General features: G+C 35.8%; 1 protein-coding gene across 10 annotated transcripts in view; it reads right to left on the bottom strand.

The window, feature by feature from the left end:
* Window positions 1-16027: 16027 nt before the first annotated feature.
* Window positions 16028-23217, bottom strand: part of SLC38A9 (solute carrier family 38 member 9) — a 79747-nt gene continuing 72557 nt past the window's right edge. For 9 of the 10 annotated variants that reach the window (XM_006206001.4, XM_072958690.1, XM_072958693.1 and 6 more), the window contains 3 exons: window positions 21881-22029; window positions 18103-18192; window positions 16028-16827 (listed from right to left, as the gene is read on the bottom strand). In XM_006206001.4, the coding sequence (XP_006206063.2) occupies window positions 16662-16827; window positions 18103-18192; window positions 21881-22029 (405 nt within the window). In that variant the 3' untranslated portion in view covers window positions 16028-16661. Of the gene's footprint in view, window positions 16828-18102; window positions 18193-21821; window positions 22030-23217 lie in introns of all 10 variants that reach the window. The other variant, XR_004188966.2, reaches the window with a different exon arrangement.

Here is a 23217-nt window from a genome sequence, read left to right as displayed (position 1 = left end):
TCATAATTACTTGCTGCTTGTTGGTTTTCACTAGAGAATAAGATTTTTAAGGGTTAAAATTGATAAATACAGCTACTAGAAATAATAAGGAAAACATTTCAGTATGCAAGGAAAACAGGACCTGTGTTTTCAACAAGAGAAGGTATGAGAAATGGAAATACAGTTCATTAAGGGGAAGGAGTGATTTTTGTCTTAAAGCTGGTTATTTCTAAATGGAAAAGAAAAATAAGAGATAAACTAATAAAGATACAGAAAGTTTTGGAAGGTTTGTGAAAAGGGAACCCTGAGAAAAGAATTTTGTACGTGGTAGCCTGGGATTAGATTAAGTTTAACTAGGTAAATAGATTTTGTTATTGAGGGTGGGCTGGTGCAGGACTGGAGTTTGATTCTTTCTTTGTTAAGAGAACAAAATTTTCTTGGAATGTTGAACTACTTTTGATAACAGATTGTGAGTTTCCTTCTAAATGATCTATATTTGCCTTAAAAATCTTTTATTGTCACTTTGGTTGAATAAGTATTGTTTCACAGTGACCTATGATCCTATTTGACCAAGTGTTTTAAAACCTTTTACTGTGTTTGACAAACTCTCCCTAGTCAAATTCTAAATAAAGTTCTTTTGACTTCCAGTTACCTTTGGGCCCCTAAAACATTCCAAGGAGAGCTATTAAGCTAATTAGATTTATTTATGTTAAATTACATGAGAAACATTATCAAATAAGTGATGATAAAATCTTCTTAGGTTAGATGTCATTAATATATATATTCCTAAACTTATATGGAATTCTTAAGTGTCTGATATGTCCTCATATAATATTATCAATCATAATTCTGGTTGTTATCTGAAAATGTTGTATGTCACAGAAATATCCAAGTTTCTTATCAATTGTATTGTATTCAGATCTTTAACCATGCCTTTTTAAGTCTTTTGTTGTTTTTAAACAATAATTGTTTTACTCTGATGCTTTTATAAAATGAAGATCTTCAAGAAGATTCATGAAAAGGACTTTTTGACAAGTCTCAGAAAACTTTTAGGTCATAGCACTGAACTGAGTAAGAAATTACAAAACTCTAATGGAAAACCTGATGACTTCATTCAGATCAACAGGAATTAATTAAACAGGACTGAATGAACTGATAAATATGGTTTATAATTTTATTACTTTTTTTCTGAAATATACTGGCTTTTAATCTTTGTTTCTCAGAAAATCTTTCCTCTTAACACTAATTATGACCTACAGCAAGTTGATAAAGTATATCTTTATAAATGAAGATGAAATACTTATCTTTTTCTATCTAATCCTTCCAGAATTTGGCTTCACCTGGCTCTCCTGTGGCTTTGATGGTTTATTGCAACCAGATTACAACTAGTTATATAATCATGGTTTTAATTTGTTGTCTCTTATTGTTTTCAAATTATTTATTCCTTGTACCTGTCTCTGCTACATTGTGACTTTATTAATATTGCTAGATGTATTACTTATATCTTGTCTATTTTATAGGATTATTGTCTCTTGAACTATCCAATGTGTAACCAGGCCTCCAACAAAATTAATGAGGTCTCAAGACAGTTGATCATATATACAACTCTACATAGAATAATTACAATAGTGCAACTCTAGGTGTGGGAAGAAACAACAAGGGAAAACATTTCCTGGATCATACTAAACTAGTAAGACAGGAGGCCCAGAGAATTTTAGATTATCAATAGGGCCTAATGCGAAAATCAGCCCAGTAAGTGGCCTATCAGCAGAATCTTTGCCTGATCTAAGAATGAATCTTCCTAGAGCCATGGGACAAAATTGGTTGTGAAATGCCTCCCAAATATTGGTTGAATTTATGACCAAGACAAGGCCCTGTTGAGGAAGAATGTCACCTGCAATATAAGTAAACAAATGATGTTTCAGCCATCAAGCCATCAGCCACTGCAGCGGTTCCACTGGTGTACCCTGAAGAGAGTCAGGATGGAGAAAAACAAGATACTGGCCCTAGGTAGTTAAGATGCATATGAAAGGAATAATTTCATTAAGCTCAGCCTCTTATACCTTTCCATACATAGAAAAGAGCTAAATTCAATAACTCGAGATGTCTATTTTTCTTTAATTAGCAGTAATCTTTCAGTGTTTTGTCTACTTGGTTTTTTTGTTTGTATGCTTTTTTTTTTTTTTTTTTTTTTGCAAAAACTCCTATATATCCTGGCTCTTCCCTTAACCTCTTTTAGTCTATGTGAGAGCCTATCTCCTTGGCTTAAGTCCTCAGTAAGTCTGGCAAATAAAACATAATTCTCCACAGGGAACTATATTTAATATCTTGTAGTAACCTAATGAAAATGAATATGAAAAGGAATATATGTATGTATATGGAAGACTGAAACATGATGCTGTACACCAGAAATTGACACAACATTGTAAACTGACTATACTTTAATAAAAAAAAATATATATTTCCCAAACAAAAAAACCCCATAATTCTCAATTTTTGGTTTGTGCTTTTTTTTCCAGTCAACACCATCAAATGACACTTGACAATCCTGAAGTGACATCTTTTTTCGAAACAAGGATATATTTATAATTTTTTAAATGGAAAAATCATAACATTTATTTATCACTGATACTTCGGTACAGTCACTGGTGGTTGAGACTGGACCTGTCCGAGTGGCCCCAGTTCCTGTGGGAATTCTCTTAGCAAGCCCAGGAGTCCCTGCTTCAGCTAGATGGTGTCAGGTATAATAAGAGTTCCCTGCCTTGAGATTCACCCTTCCCTTTTGTAGCTCCCTTGTTTCTACAAAAACAGAAGAATCTTTGCATCTCTCTACAGAGTGAAAAATTAAAATTCATTATTACTTATAAGTAGCTCCTTAAAATGCTTTGTTAGCTACTATTAGTTTTCAAAAAGATATGTCATCTCCCACTAGAAAGGTCATGTCCCCTTCTGTCTTAGGTTGGGTTCCCCTAGCAGTAGATTCTGAGACAAAGATTGGAGTATAGGTAGGCTATTTGGAAGGGGATCTTGGTAGAGGAATAGGGATGTGAGACAGTTTGGAAGGGATCTTGGTAGAGAAACAGGGATGTGAGACATGAAGGGGAAGGCAGTCCATACAGAGGAAGCATTAATGAGCTGGGTGCTACAGGGGCAGCTGGGAAACTCTTCGGAAACTGCAAAGAGTACCCAATGGAATGTTGGACCGTAATTCCCACCTGTTACTGGTTGAGTTCTGCTCCCCAGGGCATGGATTCCTCAGCATTTGCCACTTGCCCTGTGCACAAACCACATGAGCTTCTGAAGGCAGAGCAAGTCTTCAGGAAGAGCCATAGAAGCCACCTGCTTTAATCATAGCAGAGAGTGCTAGAGGATGTGGGTGGGGCACCAAAGACATCTGATATCCCACCTCAACCCCACCCCCATCTGCAACCTCTGAACTCTTGATATGAAATCATGTCACGGACCTTGCCCTGTGATATAGAAAATAGGAAGAGCTATGACTCACCTCAGCCCTTAAAGGAAAAAGGAAGGGCCGTCTTCCCTAAAAAGCCACATCCTACTTCTTCATGGGAGGCCAGACCACCTGCAATAATCCTTGTCTCGCATCTGTGGGCAAAATCACTGATGCACAACCTGGCGACAAAATGCGATACTCGAGACAAAAATTTTCCACTGCTACCATAGGACTTTGACTAACAATGAACTAGACCAGAGGTGGCAAACTGATTCCACCTGTATGTCAACTCTGATCAATTGGTCGTGGCTGCCCAGAGCACTGCGTTGAGAAGAACTCTGAAGCATGGAGAGAAAACAGGGTTGATTATAGATTAGGGCAGCTAGGTACCAATCCATAAGGGGTGCAAAAAAAAAAAAATCACTGGAAAACTTCAAAATTTCAAAAATAATGAGGTAGAGAAAACTGTATTTTTAAGGTCCTTTCAGGAACATATTCTAAGTATACACATGTGATTGGAAGGAATAATTTCATAAGATCCTTGGAGGTTGTGTGCGGGTGAGGCACACAATGAAACCCTCAAAAGGCAGCATACTCTCCCTACATCTTGGGTGGGGGTTGGGTTGGGGCGATGGACAATCTAGGTTTAATTGTTGATGTAGTAGGCAAAATTACATTTAAAATTCTCTTGAAATGTCCTAAAGTCAGTAGTGTCTGGGCCCTTAGAAGCTTAAAAGTCTGTATGGTTAAATCCCCAAATACATATATGATGCAGCTCCACCTTAACAATGCATGGTCCCTAACTAGCCTCCACAGCGGGCAGGTCTGGGAGGCTGAGGGCTTTTATTTTGCTGAGTGGATTGTGTGCCCTGGTGGCTGCCTTTAGCTGCCTTCCTTCCTCTTTCCACACCTAGTGCTCTGCTCCTCCCCCACAGTAAATATTGACAAAATGAATACATCAAGCCCCTACCTCACATAACACGTGAAAGCACACTTTAGACAGACTAATGAGCTAAATGGAAGAGGTTAAAATTATTTTTAAAAGCTTAAATCACACTGAGAGTTTGATAATATACAGTGTTGGCAAGAAAGTGCGTCACAGGTGTAATTTCATAAGAGGACTATTTCTATAAAATTTTTTACTTCATTTCTGGTTATCTAGCCTGTAAAAATACTCACTAATACCAAGACACCTATACAAAGTTATCCATTGCAGCATTGTTTAAAATAGTGAAAAGAAATTGGGAATAACCAACATATTCCTCAAAGGAATATGGCTAAATAAATTAAGGTACATCCTGATAGAATGTTACACAGCTTTTAAGAAAAAAGGTAAATTCATACATATTTATACATAAGACATGGAAATAGCTATAAGATGCATTGAAACTTACTTGAATCCAGTTTCTTCATCTGTAAGATGGGGAGGTTGGACTAAAAAAACCCCTAAGTTTCTTTTTAACTACAGTCAGTGAAAAGGGAAGTACATTACACCACTCAAGAATTTTGTGCTCCTAAAAACAGAATTCTCACTTTTTCAACTTTTTCCTTGGGAAAATCTAAAATTCATGAAATCAATAACTCCCTCTCCACTTTTTCCCTTTTCTCAAGGTTATATCTTTCTAAATTCAGATGATCAACACATATTGGAACCTAAAAGTAAATAAGAAAGCTCTGAGGGTAAATATGTTCCAACAGCTTTACTAATGAAAAACAAAAATCCTGACTGGGTGGGTTTCAAGGACAATACACTCCAGAGCCAGCAATTAAAAGATCACTCTCTCCCGCTCTGGATAACACTTGGGACTGTCAGCCAGAAGAGGGCTGCCTTTGATGGGGAGGAGAGGCCTAAGAAGAAGCTCCTCTTAATCACTGACTGGGGTGTCCTGGAGAAAACTGGTTCCAACTAGCGGGGATTCCAAATATACATGTGTCAGAAACAATATCCTAGGAACTGATGAAATAGAAAAGATTTTGTTTTTCAACAAACCGGAAAGATAACCTAAGGAAGCAGTAGTTTCATTTCCATTTTGACTAGATTCCCGCAACCACCTGAGAGCCCAGAATTCCTTTGTTGCCCTGGTAGGAAATTTGCTTAATCTTTCCAGGCTCCAGCTTCTCCATATGGAAAGCAGGTATGGAACTTCTGACTCATCTTTCAGGATCAGTTTTGAAAAAAGGTGAGTATTAGAAAAGTCTTCTGAAAACAGGAGAGAACACATCAATCACTGAGGGAAAATCAGGACAAAGCATAACAATAAATTATCTGCTGCCTAAGAAAGTCCTGGATCCAACGGAGACAATCATCTTGGTTCGTACTTACAGCCAGAGAGGCCTCTGAAGCTCATTAGAGTCTGGAATTACTTCATACACTGGGCTGGAAATTTCAAAGGAAAATTTCAAGAAATTTTAAAGGAAACTTCCAAATTCGCTAGTTGGTTTGCTCTTCACTAGACGTTAACTGGACCATTTACTTAAAAAAAAATCAGGCTGAATTTTGCACTGGCTGAGCTAAATTCTGCCTCTATCTCTGAGCAGCTCTTGCTGTTGTCAGTGTAGCTCTGTGTGTGGATGGGAGAACAGAATATGGCCCATTGTCCTACCAGATGCAAATTATGGTCCCAAGTCAACAAAAAACATCTGTCCTGCACACAGGGAAAAACAGAAGAGACTCTGAAGTCAGACCGATCTTTTGTGACATGGCACCCCATTTTTGCAGAAATTCATGTTGTGGTTTGTGATTAACAACAACAAAAAAGGATTCTGAAGGTCACATGATTTGTAATTTTTCTGTTTGAGGCCCATACTAATGATCAGAATCTTTATGAAAATTCACTCAGAATAAACTGACAGTTTTTTGAAAGAGAGCAAGGACTTTGAAAGAATTTATCTGCTTGACATGGCTGCACATGACAAAGTTGCTGCTTCATTTCATTGTTCTCTCTGGTCCTTTGGGAAGCCAATACCCAATAAAAAGCGAATCAATAACGTAACTAACTTCGTAATTTTTGTAGTCACTGATGATACGAATGACAGAGATTAAGTGTTGGTGGACTACGTGTAGATCACACTTCTCAAATTAACCAAATATTGATCTCTACCTACTTGTAACAAAATGATACTTTCATATGAATTTATCATCGTTTTCAATTCTTTGTACTCCTACCCCTCTCCCATTATTTCAGTAGCAGTGGGAGTTTTTGTTTTGTAGAACCGTAAGGTAGGATCTAAATAGTTAAGAAAGAAATGGATGCAATGCCTAGCTGTGAGTTTTAAAAGTTAGCTGTGACGATCAAGAGCCAAATATGAAGAAGTGGGGCCAACTCACTGCAGCCTGGTCAGTAATGAGCACTATAATTGATTGTGTTCTCTTTTTAATATCGTTTTTAGAAAATAGTTTTTGTTATTTATGACTATTAGTCATTTGGACTTCCTCTTTTGTGAATTCTTATGTTCTTCCCATTTTTGAACTGGAATCTTAGAGTTTTCCCCCCTTATTTACTTCCACATTGATATGGCATATATGTAGCCAATATTTTCCCAGTTCAAAATTTCTTTTTTTAATGTAGCTTATGATTTTGGGCGGGGGGAGCGGTCTATAGAGTTTAACCATTTCATGTAATCAAGTCTGCAGCTTTTTTTCCCATGTGATTTTTCTCCATGGCTCTTGATAGTTTCTATGCATACAGTTGAGAGAAACATTCAGTCATCATTTCTTCTGTTTTGTTTGTAGTTTGATTTGTTACGACAAATTCTTTATTTGCTCAGGTATTTTGTTCATTCCATCAACAGGTATTTCCTGAATGTCTGTGTCTGACAATGGAACAGGTGTTAAGAATAAAGCAGTAACCAAAACACTTAAGAGTCAGAGAGTAACAACAGGCAATTTCCAAACAGTTGAGGCATGTTGGGGAAGGTGGTTTTTTTTTTTTTTTTCAGTTTATTTATTTATTTAACATTTTTTATTGATTTATAATCATTTTACAATGTTGTGTCAAATTCCAGTGCTCAGCACAATTTTTCAGTCATTCATGGACATATACACACTCATTGTCACATTTTTTTCTCTGTGAGTTATCATAACATTTTGTGTATATCTCCCTGTGCTATACAGTGTAATCTTGTTTATCTATTCTACAATTTTGAAATCCCAGTCTATCCCTTCCCACCCTCCACCCCCCTGGTAACCACAAGTCTGTATTCTCTGTCTGTGAGTCTATTTCTGTCCTGTATTTACGCTTTGTTTTTGTTTGTTTTTGTTTTTGTTTTTTAGATTCCACATATGAGCGATCTCATATGGTATTTTTCTTTCTCTTTCTGGCTTACTTCACTTAGAATGACATTCTCCAGGAGCATCCATGTTGCTGCAAATGGCATTATGTTGTCGGTTTTTATGGCTGAGTAGTATTCCATTGTATAAATATACCACATCTTCTTTATCCAGTCACCTGTTGATGGACATTTAGGCTGTTTCCATGTTTTGGCTATTGTAAATAGTGCTGCTATGAACATTGGGGTGCAGGTGTCATCCTGAAGTAGATTTCCTTCTGGATACAAGCCCAGGAGTGGGATTCCTGGGTCATATGGTAAGTCTATTCCTAGTCTTTTGAGGAATCTCCACACTGTTTTCCACAGTGGCTGCACCAAACTGCATTGCCACCAGCAGTGTAGGAGGGTTTGGGGAAGGTGGTTTGAGCCTAGTGAAGTTGATCAGAGTTGAGAACCACTGGAACCTCTCCAAACCTTAGCTTTTTCTCTCAGAGAATCCCCTTGAGTTAACTTGATAAATGAAAACAGTTTCTGCAGCAGGCTAAATCTGATTAACCACAGAGCATTAATCGTGCTCCAGCTACTGGGCAAAAAGTCATCAGAAACAAAGGAACCAAGAGAACTACTTAAGAACTTAGAAAAGCAACCAAATATTCCTTTGCCAAGATTTCAAATCAGGACTCAGGGTAGCAGGGCTGTCTGAGATGATTTAGACTTGGCCTTTGACTAATAAACAATTACAGGAAACCTCAGAATGACCAGTAAATGTGAAAAAAAAAGAGAACATTCTCAACTGTAATCAAAGAGATGCTCTGAGTGTTTCCTGAGAGAGTTGCCACCTAAACTTGACCTGATGCTGCCTTTTGGGCTCAGTGTGAGGTCTGGGAGGTGCTGGGCCCAACAGACAAGGAGTAGAATTGCTTTGTGAGGGCACTGTCTTCTGCTGTGCCTTGAGCAATGGCCTGACCAGAGGATCTGTTCAGGCACCTCACTCCCAGTCCCAGGGCTGGCTTGTCCCTGGGGTTGCCCATTTGGGTCTCATCCCTCAGTGTTTTAGAATTGCTGTCTGCTGGACCTGCTATCATATGACATGTGGTCTCCCTAACATGGCATACCCAGCATCAACCTTAGACATCCACGAGCCTTAAGAAATTCCTGGAAAACTGACAAGGAAGGGAGGGGGAAACTGCATGCTTGTTTAAATGTTTGTAGACACTTTAATTATATATTCAAAGCTATGTATAAGTGGTATAGAATTCACAGTAGCTTTTCATCATTATTTTTATCAATCAATAAACACTAAATATATAATTGCTATTATATGAGGGTCCAGAAGATTTTATTAATATCGAAAGGGGTCCTTAGAGTTAGTTATGAGAAGTCAGTGAAAGGTATTTGTTTAAGAAAAAAAAACTTTCAATGCTTTTTTTTCATAAAACATGATACACTTTAAAACTTCAGAAAATACAGATAAACAAAATAAAAAACACTCAATAGTCCTAGTATCCAGAAATACCTAATGTTCATATTTGTTATATAAACTTCCAGCTATATATGTGTATAATATACATATACACAAATGTTTTAGATTCTATTCATATTTAATTGTAATCTCTCTTCACTTACAAACATCTTTTTGACATTTATTACATATATGCATCTGCACCATCATTTTAAATAGCTACATAGTATTCAATTAGATAGATATTCCCTAACTTATCTCCTACTGTTGGATATTTAGGTTGTTTCTAATTTTTCCATTACAAATAGTAAAGAGATGAATGTTTCTCTATGTGTATATATATATCCACACTTGTCCAATTATTTCATTAGGATCTACCTGTGGAAGGGAGTCAAAGTATGCAAGCATTTTGAGGCTCTGATGCATATTCCAAATTACCTTCAGAAGGTCTGCACCCACTTTTACACCTACCACTTGTGCATTTGAGTGTTCATTCCCACACCTTTGTCAGGGTATAATAATAATTATTATTATTTTAGTATCTGACAAGTAGAAAGCATTTTAAATTACTTTTCTACTACTGAGGTTGAACTTTTTTTTCCCCTGTAACTGCTTCAAGGGATAATTTACACATCATATAATTCAATCAATGTAAGTGTACAATTCAGTGATTTTAGTAATTATATAGTTGTGCAACTGTTACCATACATAGTTCACTTATAGAACACTTCTATATCACCCTAGAAAATCTTCCCCCATATCCATTTATAGCTAACCCTTGCTCCCTCCTCCAATCTTAGGCAACTATTTTGCTTTCTATTCCTATAAATTTGCCTTTTCTAGATATTTCATATAAATGGAACCATACAATATGTTGTCTTTTGCATTTTAGCTTCTTTCACTTTCATAATGTTTTTGAGGTTTATCCATTAACACAAATCAGTATTTTGACCTTGAACTTTTTTTCTCTTCATGTTTATTTGTAGTTGTTTCTCTGAGAGCTGACTGTTACAAAGTCCCTTGCCCATTTTTCTACTGGGGCATTGAAGGATTTTACAGAGGGACATAATCAGTGTCATATTACATAAAGACAATTCTGACAGCACTGTGGATGACTCTACACTTGCATTTCCACATCTAGGACAATCAGTACATTTACTGCATTGAATTAGGCTTTATCCACCTACAATAAAGAACTATAATATGAACTACAAAAATATATATATATTACCAAGGAGTAATTATTTGGGTCAATTTTAGTTTCCTCTCCTTAAGAAGTGTCGCAAATTTCTAATTGACTCTCTGAAAGATCTTCAAATTAATCCTTCAAAGCTGATTTTACTTTATTGTAGTAGAAATAGGTCTTTTCTGGAACAAGGTGAAGTCTAAATAATTAAGTGTTGCCTTACTCTAATGTTGCACTTGGTAGCTTGTTGTCTGCATCAACAGCTCTTTAAATGTTCTTAATAATATTCATCAAATAGCTATTTGACAATTAAACAGTATCTTCAACTTCTTTTATTATTTCTGTGAAGTTAAAAAAAGTCCCCAAAAAACCACCTTGCAAAACGCCTTCCCAAATAAAAACTCTCTAGTCTAAAAAAGAAAAATGTCCTACTGTGGTTCCAAATTAACCATTACTGAATACAAACTCATGCTATTTTTTGCTAAATACAATTAGACTCTTCTAGAAGAGCTCAAATCTGGTAGCAGACACATTCAAAGCCTGACATATCAGAGTGCTGAAACTTTTTTCATATCTCCTTCAGTCTTTTATATCCTGTCCCCAGTGTGGTTTGTGGATAATTTACCTTAAAGCTAAAAAACAGCTAAAGCAAGGGCTCCTCACTTATATGGGCTCCTTCCTAATTCTGTAGGTTTTTCCTCAGGAGGGAACTCCAAATTATATATGCTTTAGGCCCCACAAAACCTGGATCTGCCCATGTAACCAATGATCTCTCTCCCCCATTCCATAGGTTCTTCGTAAGTTGGTCCTTTACTTCATGGGTTGAGTGTAGATATATTTCTACACGCCTTCTTTTTCACGATTTATAACAGATATTCTTTTAGAATTCTTTTTGTCATGTAAGTAATAAATTTAATAACATATATGACTCACCTAGAATCTCATCACTTCAACAGGTCACCCACGTTCATTCTTCGGTGATGCCTTCCAGTTTTTGTCCACACGTCTACATAACTTCATGTGATTATAATTAAAGTTTTATCTTGAAAAACATGCTTCACTTTACAAAGTTTCATTTATTCTATATTCTATATTCTATATTCGTCTCTTCAAAACACGTGCATGATTTGGCTACATCAGAGCATTCACAAGAGACAGGGCAGCAGGAAAGGGAGAAAACGACCAGCTCCCAGAGCTCAGGAAGGTGGGCAAAGGACACTGTTAGGGCCACATCCAGCTTGTTCCCCACTGGGTGCTCTGTGCTTAGCACAGGGTCCAGCATCCAGCTAGTACTTAAATATTGACTGAGGGACTAGTTCTGAACTTGACTAACCCAATTTTGATTTTTTTTTTTTTGTATGGGACTCCAAGTAGAAACAAAAAACTCTTAAAAAATAGCAATTAAATAGCAATTATTGTTTTCCATTAAAGGAGACTCCTGCCCCATTAATTAACTGATTGATTAAACAAGTGTATATTAAGTGCCTGTTATGGCCAAACACAACTGGATTACTTGGGGTTAAGAGAAAGCCAAAGGAGGAAAAATCTATAGTGTGTGCTCTTTCTAATCCCCATTCCAGTCCTGTACTTCATGGCCCAAGATGAGTAAGGAGAATGGAGAAAATTTTAATCTTTTAAAAAGACACAGCCTTATTTTATCTTTGCAGAAGAGTTGAAAAATATAGAAAAATGACTTTGGGGAAAAAAAAGGAAATTTACTTAAGGCAGAAAATTAGAGCTCTGTATTGCCTTAAATGGCTCTGGAAGATTATGATACTAAGCTCTTTGCCAGAAACTGGGCTACACTTATCTGAAGTGCCACATTCATTCCTAAATGCTTGTAGGAGTAGAAGTCACAACAGTTTATTGTCCAAAAGGGGACAATCATTTTAGGTTTCGGTAAACATAAAGTAGCATATACCTTTTCCAGGATCAGAGCACGAGGGAGGGCTCCTTGTGGCTTGCCCTGAGATATGCATCCGTCACTTGAGTGACTTGATGTGATACAGGCGAAGTCCCTTGAGCAGTCTGACCCTGTAAAAGAGAGACTCCAGCTTCTTTCTGCTGCGGGGTCATTGCTACTAGGCAACAGCACTTCCTGGCAGAATTCAATTAAACAAAATCCCAGAGTTGTTTTCCCTAAAAATAATTTTGATTTAATTTCTTCTTCTATATAAAAAGTCAACAAATTACATTTCAGAGAATACTGTTTAGGTTATGAGGTTCCCATCAGGGCTGTTTTGCAATACGTGTTTACATAATCTGAAGCGAAGCCGGCAGTCGACTGTGAAACTGGGGCCAGCCAGGCCGTCTTGTGCGCATTTCGTTTTGGACAACAAGCTCATGTAGAATTCTATTGTTTAGGTGTCAGCTGGATTTGGATTTTGTTTTGGACCTTCAAACTGGGATGAGAAAACAAACCACCACCACCACCGATTCTAAAAAGCAGTAGGTCAGTGCTTTGTAGATAAGACAAGCAGCATCAGTATCTTCTGACTCTGATCAATGAGCTCAAATATTTGACATTTTGAATACTGACATTTAAATGAGTCAAGGTTTTGGAGAGAAAATGTTACAGAACCTTCCTGTTCGTACTGCCCAACGTGCTTCTCATTATTTCCCCTCTTGGTCAATTGTACTTTGTTGTTCAAGAGTCACAGAAGTGAACAATGTAATGTTAAAAATGCAAAGAGAATAAACAGTACACAGAAGCAGTTAAGTATGTCTCATAAAACTTATCTTAGAGGGCAATTAGCCAAAATAAAAGCAGCTACACTTTACCAGATCCCACTTGATGATGAATGTATCAAATATCTAAAATTTTGGACAGTTATTAGAAGACTGAAAAAGAGTCCTTGCATTTTTACCACTCAGCTTCCTTCCCCTGCCTTCCCTGAGGATCCCAACTGGCAGGGATCTGTTTCTCCTTGTCTAGTAGGCTCCTGGATTATAATAACTATAGGCATAGTTCCTTTACCAGACTAAAAATTTCTTTAGGATATGAATGTTATCTTATATATATTTGCCTCCTCCAAAGCACTGAACATTGCAGCGTTGGGGCTCAGGGCAGGCCACCCCAAGATATGCCATAGTGGCATATTGATTATTCTGAATTAAAGTTACTGGAGAAATAGCTGGTGGGAAAAAACTGTATAAAAAACACCCTGATTCCCCTCTTTCCCCTAAAAGCAAGAAATAAATCTCCCAGGTGAAGGTATCCTCCCAATACCAGGAAGATAGAAAGCATCCTTATCACCAGAGTTAGAGAATCCGAGGCTTAAAAAGTCATATAAACAAACTTTTTAACTTCTTCATTAGTTTGCTACCCAAGCACAAGTTAAATCTTCACAAATGTTTCTTTGTCTAAAAGTGATATATAAACAGCCTGCTTTGGCCACTTCGGGGGTCTCATTTCTATGAGAATTCCATGTGTGTGAATGAAATTTGTTTTTCCTCCTGTTAATCTGTCTTGGGTCAATTTAATTATTAGACCAGCCAAAAGAACTCAAGAGGGATTGGGAGGAAACTTCCTCCTCCCTGACAGTAGTTTATTCAACTATTTATGGAAATGAAAAAGTCAAAATACAGATAAAAAATTATCCTAATGAACTCCAAGTAGAAACAAAAACTCTTCGACCTCTACATTTAGTAGCTGTATTGTATTTGCAAAATATATTCAATGTAAATAAAGTGAAAATTTCCCTTTAATACAGTCCCTTTTTGTGGATAAATTTATTGTTTACTCAAACACATTTTCTGGGTGTGATGATGAAACTGATTTTGGATGATCATTCACAGGTGTTGAATGTCAAAGCATATTTCTTTGCCTTTCTGGCTTAGTGTTTAGCATACCACATATTCATCCAGAGCCTTTCCAAGGAAGAGCTCTTTAAACAAACCATTTTAAATTTTGTCACATCCTCAGTTGTGCATTAAATAAACTAAATTCAAAGAAACTAAGATTAACCATGTCAGAGCAAAAAGTAAAAGAAATTGAATTAGAAAATTCAAAGAGATGACAGTAGAGAAAGTATAAAGTTAACTGTAATGTGATTGGAATGAATTCTTATCTCATCATTCTAATGTGTGAGCCAGGACACACACATTCAGAGTTTTCCAACCAAGCTAAATAACAGGCCAAAGGAGTCAGTTCTGTGAGAAGAAACCTAAGAAGGCAAAGTCATCATAAGTCTAACAGAGGATTCTAGAAGTTCTAAATTATCAAGTCTTTTAAAGAAAACAAAAAGCAATTATCCATGTTGCTTTTTAGTTTAATAAATAATACATTCATTGTCATACTCACTTTGATCATTAAACGGGCAAAAATATACGAAATCATTTTTCCATGTGTTAAAATATTCAAGTATATCATTGAAAAAAGGCAATGAAAATTCTGTCTCTGAAGCTTTTAAAGCAACTAGGGATAAACAGGGATTAAGCCTAGACCATCTCTCAAGGTCTAGCTTTCAATTTCTGTATCTCTAACTGAACAAAACTCTCAAGTCATAAAGATTCAGAGGCTCCCAAGCACAGAGGTTGTGCTTCTCCATGCTTATACTCCTGTTCTGAGAGGTTAACCCAGGAATCCGGACACCAAATGCAGAATTTTATAATTAACCTAACTTCTACCAGCCACTTCTGCTAACAACAACAAAAAACTTCCGAGAGACTGTCTCTCTCAATAAACATAACTAAGTTCAAGAGGCTATTAGTACATATTAAGATCTGTAGAGATGAAATGACATAATGTCCAAGACTGACTTCAAAATATTTCAGTGGAAAAGAAAAAAAGGGGGATAAGTGAGCAATGTGGCAAAGTCTCATAATTACTAAATCTAGGGATGAATATGTGGGGTTTATTATATTATTTTCTCTATTTTTGTGTATGCTTGAGAATTTTCCTAGTGAGATTTAAAAAAAAAAGAGCTTTAGGTAATAGAGTTCATCAAAAATAGGTATGGGTTTATGGACTCGACAGAAAGGTCTGCTAAAAGAAATATCGGCTGGTCCTGAATCTGGGGCACTTTACTAGGTTTGAAAACCATTTCACCTATCTTTCTCAAAGGAAGGAAATAACGCAAATATACACACTATCTTGGGATGTGTATTAACACAAGACACTGTTTAACATTAGCATAAAATTAAAGAAATCTAACTTTTCCAGCTGAGCATGGAAGCTGTATTACATGGAAGACATGGATTTGGATTTTGGTGTGGCTTTTGGTTTGAAAGAAGAGGAGAGTCTTAATTCCAAAATTCTGATTCCCTAATCCTCTTCTCAGACTCAAGTAGTTTTTTTAATGGAGGTTTAATCCTCTACCCTGTCAGTTACAGCAGTAAGCTAAGAGGGGTGTCCTTCTGGACATCATACTTCAGACAGAGTTAATCCTTTCTTGTGTTAAAGAAATCACTGTCACCCCCCAAAGAAGACACTGTAAAGGAGGCTTCACTCTTTCTGGCCCCTCTCCATTACCTGTAGGGCCTCAAACATCCCTCTCTGCCATGTTTCCTACACTCTTCTCCATTGGCCTGTTATCATATCCTATGCAATCCTCAGGGATCCAAGAAGCAAAAGAGCCCCGTGGGTCTAGGGGGACAATCATAATTGTTCCTATGCAAAATCTGGCTGGGGGAACTGGTACTGGATTAGAAACAAAAGAGGAGCCAGATAGCAACAGACTCTCCTAGTTCCTTTATTTTGTATAAATTTCATGACCATGGGGCCTATACTGACTTTTTTTTTTCTTTTCTCTTTTAAAAATAGAGATTAAGGACTCACGTAAGAATTCACTTCACTAACACTGATGTCATGGATACTTCTGTTTTAAAATGAGGTGTTTGGTTTACCGTTCCAAACAGTAAAGGTTTGGGCAAGCAGCAGAAATGCTCTAATAAGTAATAAAATGAAAGTGAATCATTGAAACATAAAACAAAACTGGGATCTGGCAATACAGTTGCTGTGACACCCTGAGAATCCTTATTGTAGCCAAAATAGACCCACCTACCTTACAACTCTAAAAGCAAAACCCAGCATGATTTTTCCCTAGGGGCATGTATTTCTACTCAGAAAAAGACAGTAAAATGAAGAGATCAGTGAATATGAAAAAAGTAAAGAGATTAAGATCACTCTTACTACCCTTTCCCCACTCTAATAATAATTACCTATTAATGGGCCACTATTTCCCTTGTTTTTAAACTACCTTAGGAAACATTTAGAATTACAGCAACAACAGCATTTACAATGAATTTATGTGGAACTGTTGTCAAAGTTCAAAATACCATGAAAGCTCTTGAGACGACAGTTGAGTATTTCACATAAAAAACTGAATAATCAGGTTAGCCAGGCCTAAAATGATGATAAAAACGTGAAAGATTAACTTAGGCCATGTTAGACGCTTTTCTTGGTAGAGGGAAATTATATAGATGAGAGATGGATATATAAATACAAAGGCCAGGCCACAAGCTGCTCCTGAATATCTGCAAAATAAAAGTTTTGAGTTAATATTCATCTTTCATTCTTCTGATTTACAATTGTGGTAAATACAGTACAATTTAAACCTTTCTCAGTCTGATATTGCAACACAATTATTTTGATTCAGTTGTTGACATAAAGCATTTGAATTTAAAACTTATTTTACTTGCTAAGTTAATATAAAATATTATTTCCTGTTCATCTTTATAGCATCTGCTTGACAAAGAGTTTTTATTCATCTCTCAAATCTCCATAGTTCTCTGTATCTCAGTTATCATGGCTACTTCCTCAGAAACATCTGGAGACAGGCTTCCTACCTTTGATCTTTTATAAACTTAATTATACATTTTGAGTTTCTGAAGGACTGCTAGCATCTGCTTAAGACTGAGAACAGATGAGTGCCTCCTTGGCATTCAGCATAATTATCAAGGATAATAAAAATACCTAAACACATAACTGACTGAGGAACCTGCACAAACAGCTTAATAGGAACTTGTAAATCCACTATATTCAATAAGCATCAGGCTGAGAGTCTCCCCTTTTATTTCTTGCTCCTTTCTTAGGTAAGGGTCTTCAGAAAAGTAACTCAGCCCTGCTTTCTACAGGTTAAGGAAGAGAAAGCAGATCATTCTGAATTTCAGTCTTCCATGAGAATCTGAGGTCACAATTTTATCCTCAATCTTCTCAACCTATCACAGTGTATTTAGAGAAAGGATATTAAGGAAAGAGCCATCTGGGATCTAAACTCTTACTTTCTCACTACAATTGACAATGAAATATGTTCTTGAGTAGAAATGGATTAAAAAAGTTAGGATGTAGTCTTGACATATTAGAGAACTCCCAGGTACCCCAAGAGGTTATATATTAAAAATAACTTTATTTCTGGGGTGGGTATAGTTCAGTGATAGAGTGCATGCTTAGCATGGACAAGGTCCTGGGTTCAATCCCTAGGACCTCTACTAAAAAGAAAAAGAAAAAAACCCAAACAACTTTATTTTGGATAACAGGAATACAGTAGAAAATTATGAGAAAAAGAAAAAGAGAAAGGGAAAGGTGCCTAAGGCTAAGGGTTAACAGGGCTTCTGGAGTCAGGCATAAGCAGAAATGGAAGATAATAAACATCTTAAGTGATACCAGGGAACTACATTTGAATGTTAGCTGTTTTAAATACAGGAATTTCATATAATTCAATCAAAACAACAACAGCAACAACAACAACAGGAAAAGCATAAAAATCAAGACCAATACATGAAGGGGCAAAGTTCTCTTACAGGCAGTACCTTATGATTCCTCCTATGTTTGGGTAGAAACAGGCCATGATCGCTCCAGCCCCCACAATGACTAGATTAAGAATCAGCACGTGGAAAATGCTAAAAGTTGAGAAGAGAGTGTGGAGGAAAGAAAAAGTGCAAAAACAGGCAGATTACAACAATTAATATGAGAATAAAATTCATTATTATCATCTTTAAAATGAGAATGTCTTAAACTTGACAATAAAATTACAGCACAAATAGAAAGCAACGATAGTACTCAACGCTGGTCATGGGACAGTGATACTGGCCCTTTTGTGCAATTATATAAATAGGTTAAGTTTTGTAAGGGCAAACTGGCAGTGTGTATCAGGGTTCACATTCTTTGATCCATAATTCTTTTTGGATGGACTATCTTAAGAAAATAATTAGAAGAAAAAGCTATGAACGGATACTTGTGAAAAGACAGAAGCATCCTATATACAGCAGGGTAATAATTTACTTAATGGAATATATGAAAAAATTATTAAAAATAAATAATCACTGTTACCTGGATGGTAAAATCCATCTAGGCAACTTGGGGAAAAGCAAGCCAGATTTTTTACTACATAAGGAAATCTGAAAACATTTGAAAAAATAACAAAAGGAAATATACTGACAAGGCAGTGATTGTGTTACAGTTTGGGATTTGGAGTAATTTTTCTTCTTTTCTATATTTAACAAATTTTATATGTTTTACAATATTTCTTTGTGAAGTGTTTGTTTTATTTTTACAATTAGAATAATAAATTATGTTAAAGAAAAGGTAAAATGGGCAGGTTTTTATTTTTCCAATTCAGTTATTTAAAGCTATTTGGTGTTCACCATGAATAGACTATCTACTAAATACTTGAACTAGATGTTAACAATTCAAAGTTTGGGAATCAATTTTGGACACAAATAAACTTAATGGAGATGGAATGTGATGCTCAAGAAATAATTCCATTTCCCAAAAAATGATTCTTAAAAGCCAAATCTTTACATCAAAGCAACTTTTTCAGCCCAGGTTATCAGAAGTTAATTAATCCCAGATAAAGATTACAGGAAGAATTAAAAATAAGGAAAATTCTTTACACAAATACGTGGTTAGTAATATATCTCGATGAATTACAAAGATATTCAGGCTTCCAGATCTTACTATTTATCCAGAAACTCCAACCTTAAAATTGCTTCAGAGCTCTGAGACATTGGCTGGGCCTTTGTTATTTCTGTATTGTAAAAGGAAACAACTTTGTGCATTTTCCGAAGCAGTGGTTCTCAAAGTATAACCACAAACCCTGGGGAAGTTCCCAACACCCTTTCAGGAAGCCCTGAGTTAAGAATTATTTTCCAGTCAGACAAAACATTACTTGCTTTGCAAAAGCAATGGTGGGTAAACCGCTGCCCTCTTGGCATGGATAGGGGCAGGTGCACCTATCTGCATTCTCTCCTGTATTCTTTACTGCCAAACACTCTTAGAAAAATAAAAAAAGAGTTTTATTAAAAATTGTCCTTGATTAAGGAGTAAATCTCATACTTTGAATATGCATCTTTTTAATATTCTGTATGATCAAACAGGAAGTACACAGTGAAGTATATATGCTGCTTACTGAAGTACAGTGGTTGTCTGGAGGAAAAGTACTTGTGCAACTGAGCTGGGGTGCAGCTAGGCTGTTGTTTCCAAAGACTATTTTTACTTGAAAGGCAAACAAACTATGGTTCTTCAGACTTGGGTATTTGACAGACATTTCCTTGCTAATGCATGATATGATCTTATCACTTCAAGGAAAACAACTGGTAGTATGTGTTGCCAACGACAAAATTTGAGCTTTCAAGTAAAATCAGAATTTTGGAGAGCTTGTATTTCCTACCATGAGAGCTGGACAGTTTTCTAATATTTAATGACTTTTATATTGAAATTGGTTGTGATATAATGAATGTGGGTTTGACTTTATATAATGAAGTGTGTGAACACTGGAAGATATACAGAACTCAGTGAACCAGTATTTTCCAAATGACTAAACCTGATGTTACAAAATCATGCAGAGGTAAAAGAGCCAAAGTGTAAGGCAGGCCGGTGGGTTTTAATGTAACTTAGTTTTGGATTCAACTAACTTTGAACAAACTGCCACTTGTCAAGGTTTGGCATAATATCGAAGAAGAATATCCACAATTATCTGAAAAGGCTATTAATAGCACTCCTTCTTGTTCCAACTATGTGTCTATGGAAGGGTAGATTTTTTTCATATATTTAAATGAAAACAACACATTACAACAGAATGAATGCAGAAGACAGCAGAATCCAATTATTTACTAGAAAATTAGACATTGAAGAGTTTTGAAATGTAAATGTAAAAAAGTTTTTTGGAAACAGTTATTTTTCATAAATGTGTTATTTATGTTAACAAGTAATGGTTTTACTGCTTTTTAAAGAAATTAATAAATATTTCTAGAATTCTCAGTATTCATTCTTCATATGTTGAATATTGATGGATATAACTCACATGAACTAAAGTTCCTGGGGGTCCTCAATAAACTTTAAAAGTATAAAGGGGTCTTGAAACCAAAAAGTATGCTCCAAAGTATGCAGTCTGTATAGTACTTGTAACTGTAGGATAAATGATAATGTGTTCTTGGTAGTAGGGTAAGAAATGTAATGTGAACACAAAGAGAAATTCCAGACGTTTTATAAGAATAAAAAACATTTGAATAGCCAACACCACGCAAAATAATGGCAGAAAACAGGAATAATGCATTTACCTAGAATTTTCTACATCTCTGACTTCACTGTATATACTTTATTTTGGTGCATGTAAATACAGCATGGGGTATAAACACAAGAATCTTATTTTTACTGAAATCCAATGTGAGAATTGTAGCTGCTGCTGCTGTCAATGCCAGGGACCTGGTAACTCCTGATTTTTGCTTTTAAAAGTTTTTGTTTTTAAACCCACATATTTACAACCATTTATTTAATAAGGGGAAAGATTCTAAGTTCACTTCAAACAAACTGGTTAAGACCACTTGTTTAGCTGGTTACTGTAAATGTAATTTTTTTCAGATTTTATCCAAAAGTTTTATTTACTTAAAATCATTTATTCCTAATAAAATAGGTGACAAGGACTAGGTACTTTTTACTAGAATTAATCTATAATAAATTCAGTGTAAGAGTAGGAGTTAACCAGGTGTCCACAAGGAAGTTTCAGGGAAACCCTGAAGCCGTATATGGAAACTTCTCTTGGATGAAGGTGGCTAGCTTTGAATAGATTTTCAAAAAGACTCACAACTCCTCCATCACCAACCAGAGGTCAAAAATTACAGCAATAGGTATAGAAGAAAATAAGAATTTAAACTTGTTATGTATCTCACCTTCAATCCTAAACAATTATCTTTTATGTAAAACTGCATGAATGTTAATATACAAATAAATATTAATAACCAATAATTAAAATAGAAGAGCTGCTTCTTATTAGCCAACACAGGTACTATATATAGTATTAACTTCTTGGTAAAGAGAAGATTAATAGCAACTAAATCATAAGATAAATATAACTGGTATCAGAGCTAACATAACTACACAGGAAGGAATTAACTTTAAATCATTCTGGACAAGGGAGTGGCTTCTATTTTTAAAGCTCTTCTGGGAAAAGAACACCAGTGATCTATCCTTAGTAACCATTTTCATTAGGCAACTTTTTATAGCAAAAGGATCAGTCACATTTTAAACTGACCTGTTTGCCCAGTCATTTGTTGCTTGGCACATCTTGCTGGTCAAGAGAAGAGCCCTTACCTAGGATAAACGTCACCGAAGATATGGCCCAATAGCTGAACACGAGCCAAGTAGCCTAGGAGTGGGTACACAGTCATCATCTGGAACAGCAGGAATATCCTTGCAATGAAGGACAGGATGTCACTGCTAGGGAAGTTGTCTAAAAAGTTCTAATCCAAGAAAGACAATAAAGTGATGTTACAAATCAAATTCAGTATCTACAAATTTATAAAATGGATTTTTTTGCTTATTTTGAACACAGGTGCCACTCAAATTGTGGTTTGTGGACTGTCCACGAACTGTTAAGTATTACTCTTCAATAAGTACAGAAATTGAACGTGTTTGGAAACTTACAGAAATCTGACATTGCTGTATTTTTATTCTATTTTACAAAAGTATCAGTCTGCAATTGATTTGACACTGAAATGACAATAAAGAGAAACTTGTCCTTCACCACCTGCTCTATAAGGTTCAAGAATAAATTTGTTTTAATATATTTAAATAGCTAATTCAATGCATTTCATCTTCAATAGTTCTCTTGCTTTTCCTCCTCTTAAGAACTGCAGCACTTTCAAAGAAAAGATTACAGAACAAGGTGAGATTATATCTATCACCTAGTATCATTATTATGTACAGCCTATCAATAAATAGAAAATGATTTATTTCTATTTCCTTTCATGACTCTTTTTTCCATTTTCATTTGGCATCTAAGAAAAAAAAACTATTCACTCAGATTTTTTTTCCTTTCAAATACAAATACCACAGATATCCTTATTCCCAAGGGAGTGGGCTTTCTATGAGATTGTTCACATCAGGGGAATTTTCAGCAAACATTTAGCTTCCAAAGAACTTCTGGAACCAAGGAAATCAAGAGAACATTTCAAGCTATCATAATAGCAGTAACTCAAACCTATTTCTCTTCTAAAGATGAGAATGTTATTAATGCTATTACGCTGAAATAGTCTTTATAACTCATCTGTAATAAATCACATTATATACTCTACTACACTTTATTAGAGAAATTTCTTCTGACTAGAAAGAAAATCACCTGTGAATGCTATGTTTTGGTAAGAAATTCTTCAGTTACATTAAACTAGAGACTACACTATTTCTAAGTTTATGACAGGGCAAATCAAACAAAATGTTATTTATGGCAATCTTTTAGTAAAAGAATGTTTCTTTTATTCTTCCTGTCTCTCCTTTCATCTTTTAAACACATAGTCTTTCTTTGTTTTGCTGCCTGCCACACTGTACCAAAATGAGTGTCAGACTTATTATTAGGGACTGATGAACTAAGACACCAGTTTATTCAGGACACTTCCAGATCCAAATAAGGGAATTGACTATATTCTCTGTGG

This window comes from Vicugna pacos, chromosome 3 (genome assembly GCF_048564905.1).
Source record: "Vicugna pacos chromosome 3, VicPac4, whole genome shotgun sequence".
NCBI lineage: Eukaryota > Metazoa > Chordata > Mammalia > Artiodactyla > Camelidae > Vicugna > Vicugna pacos.
The sequence above is the reverse complement of the archived record's forward strand: the minus strand, read 5'-3'. Positions and strand labels throughout refer to the sequence as shown.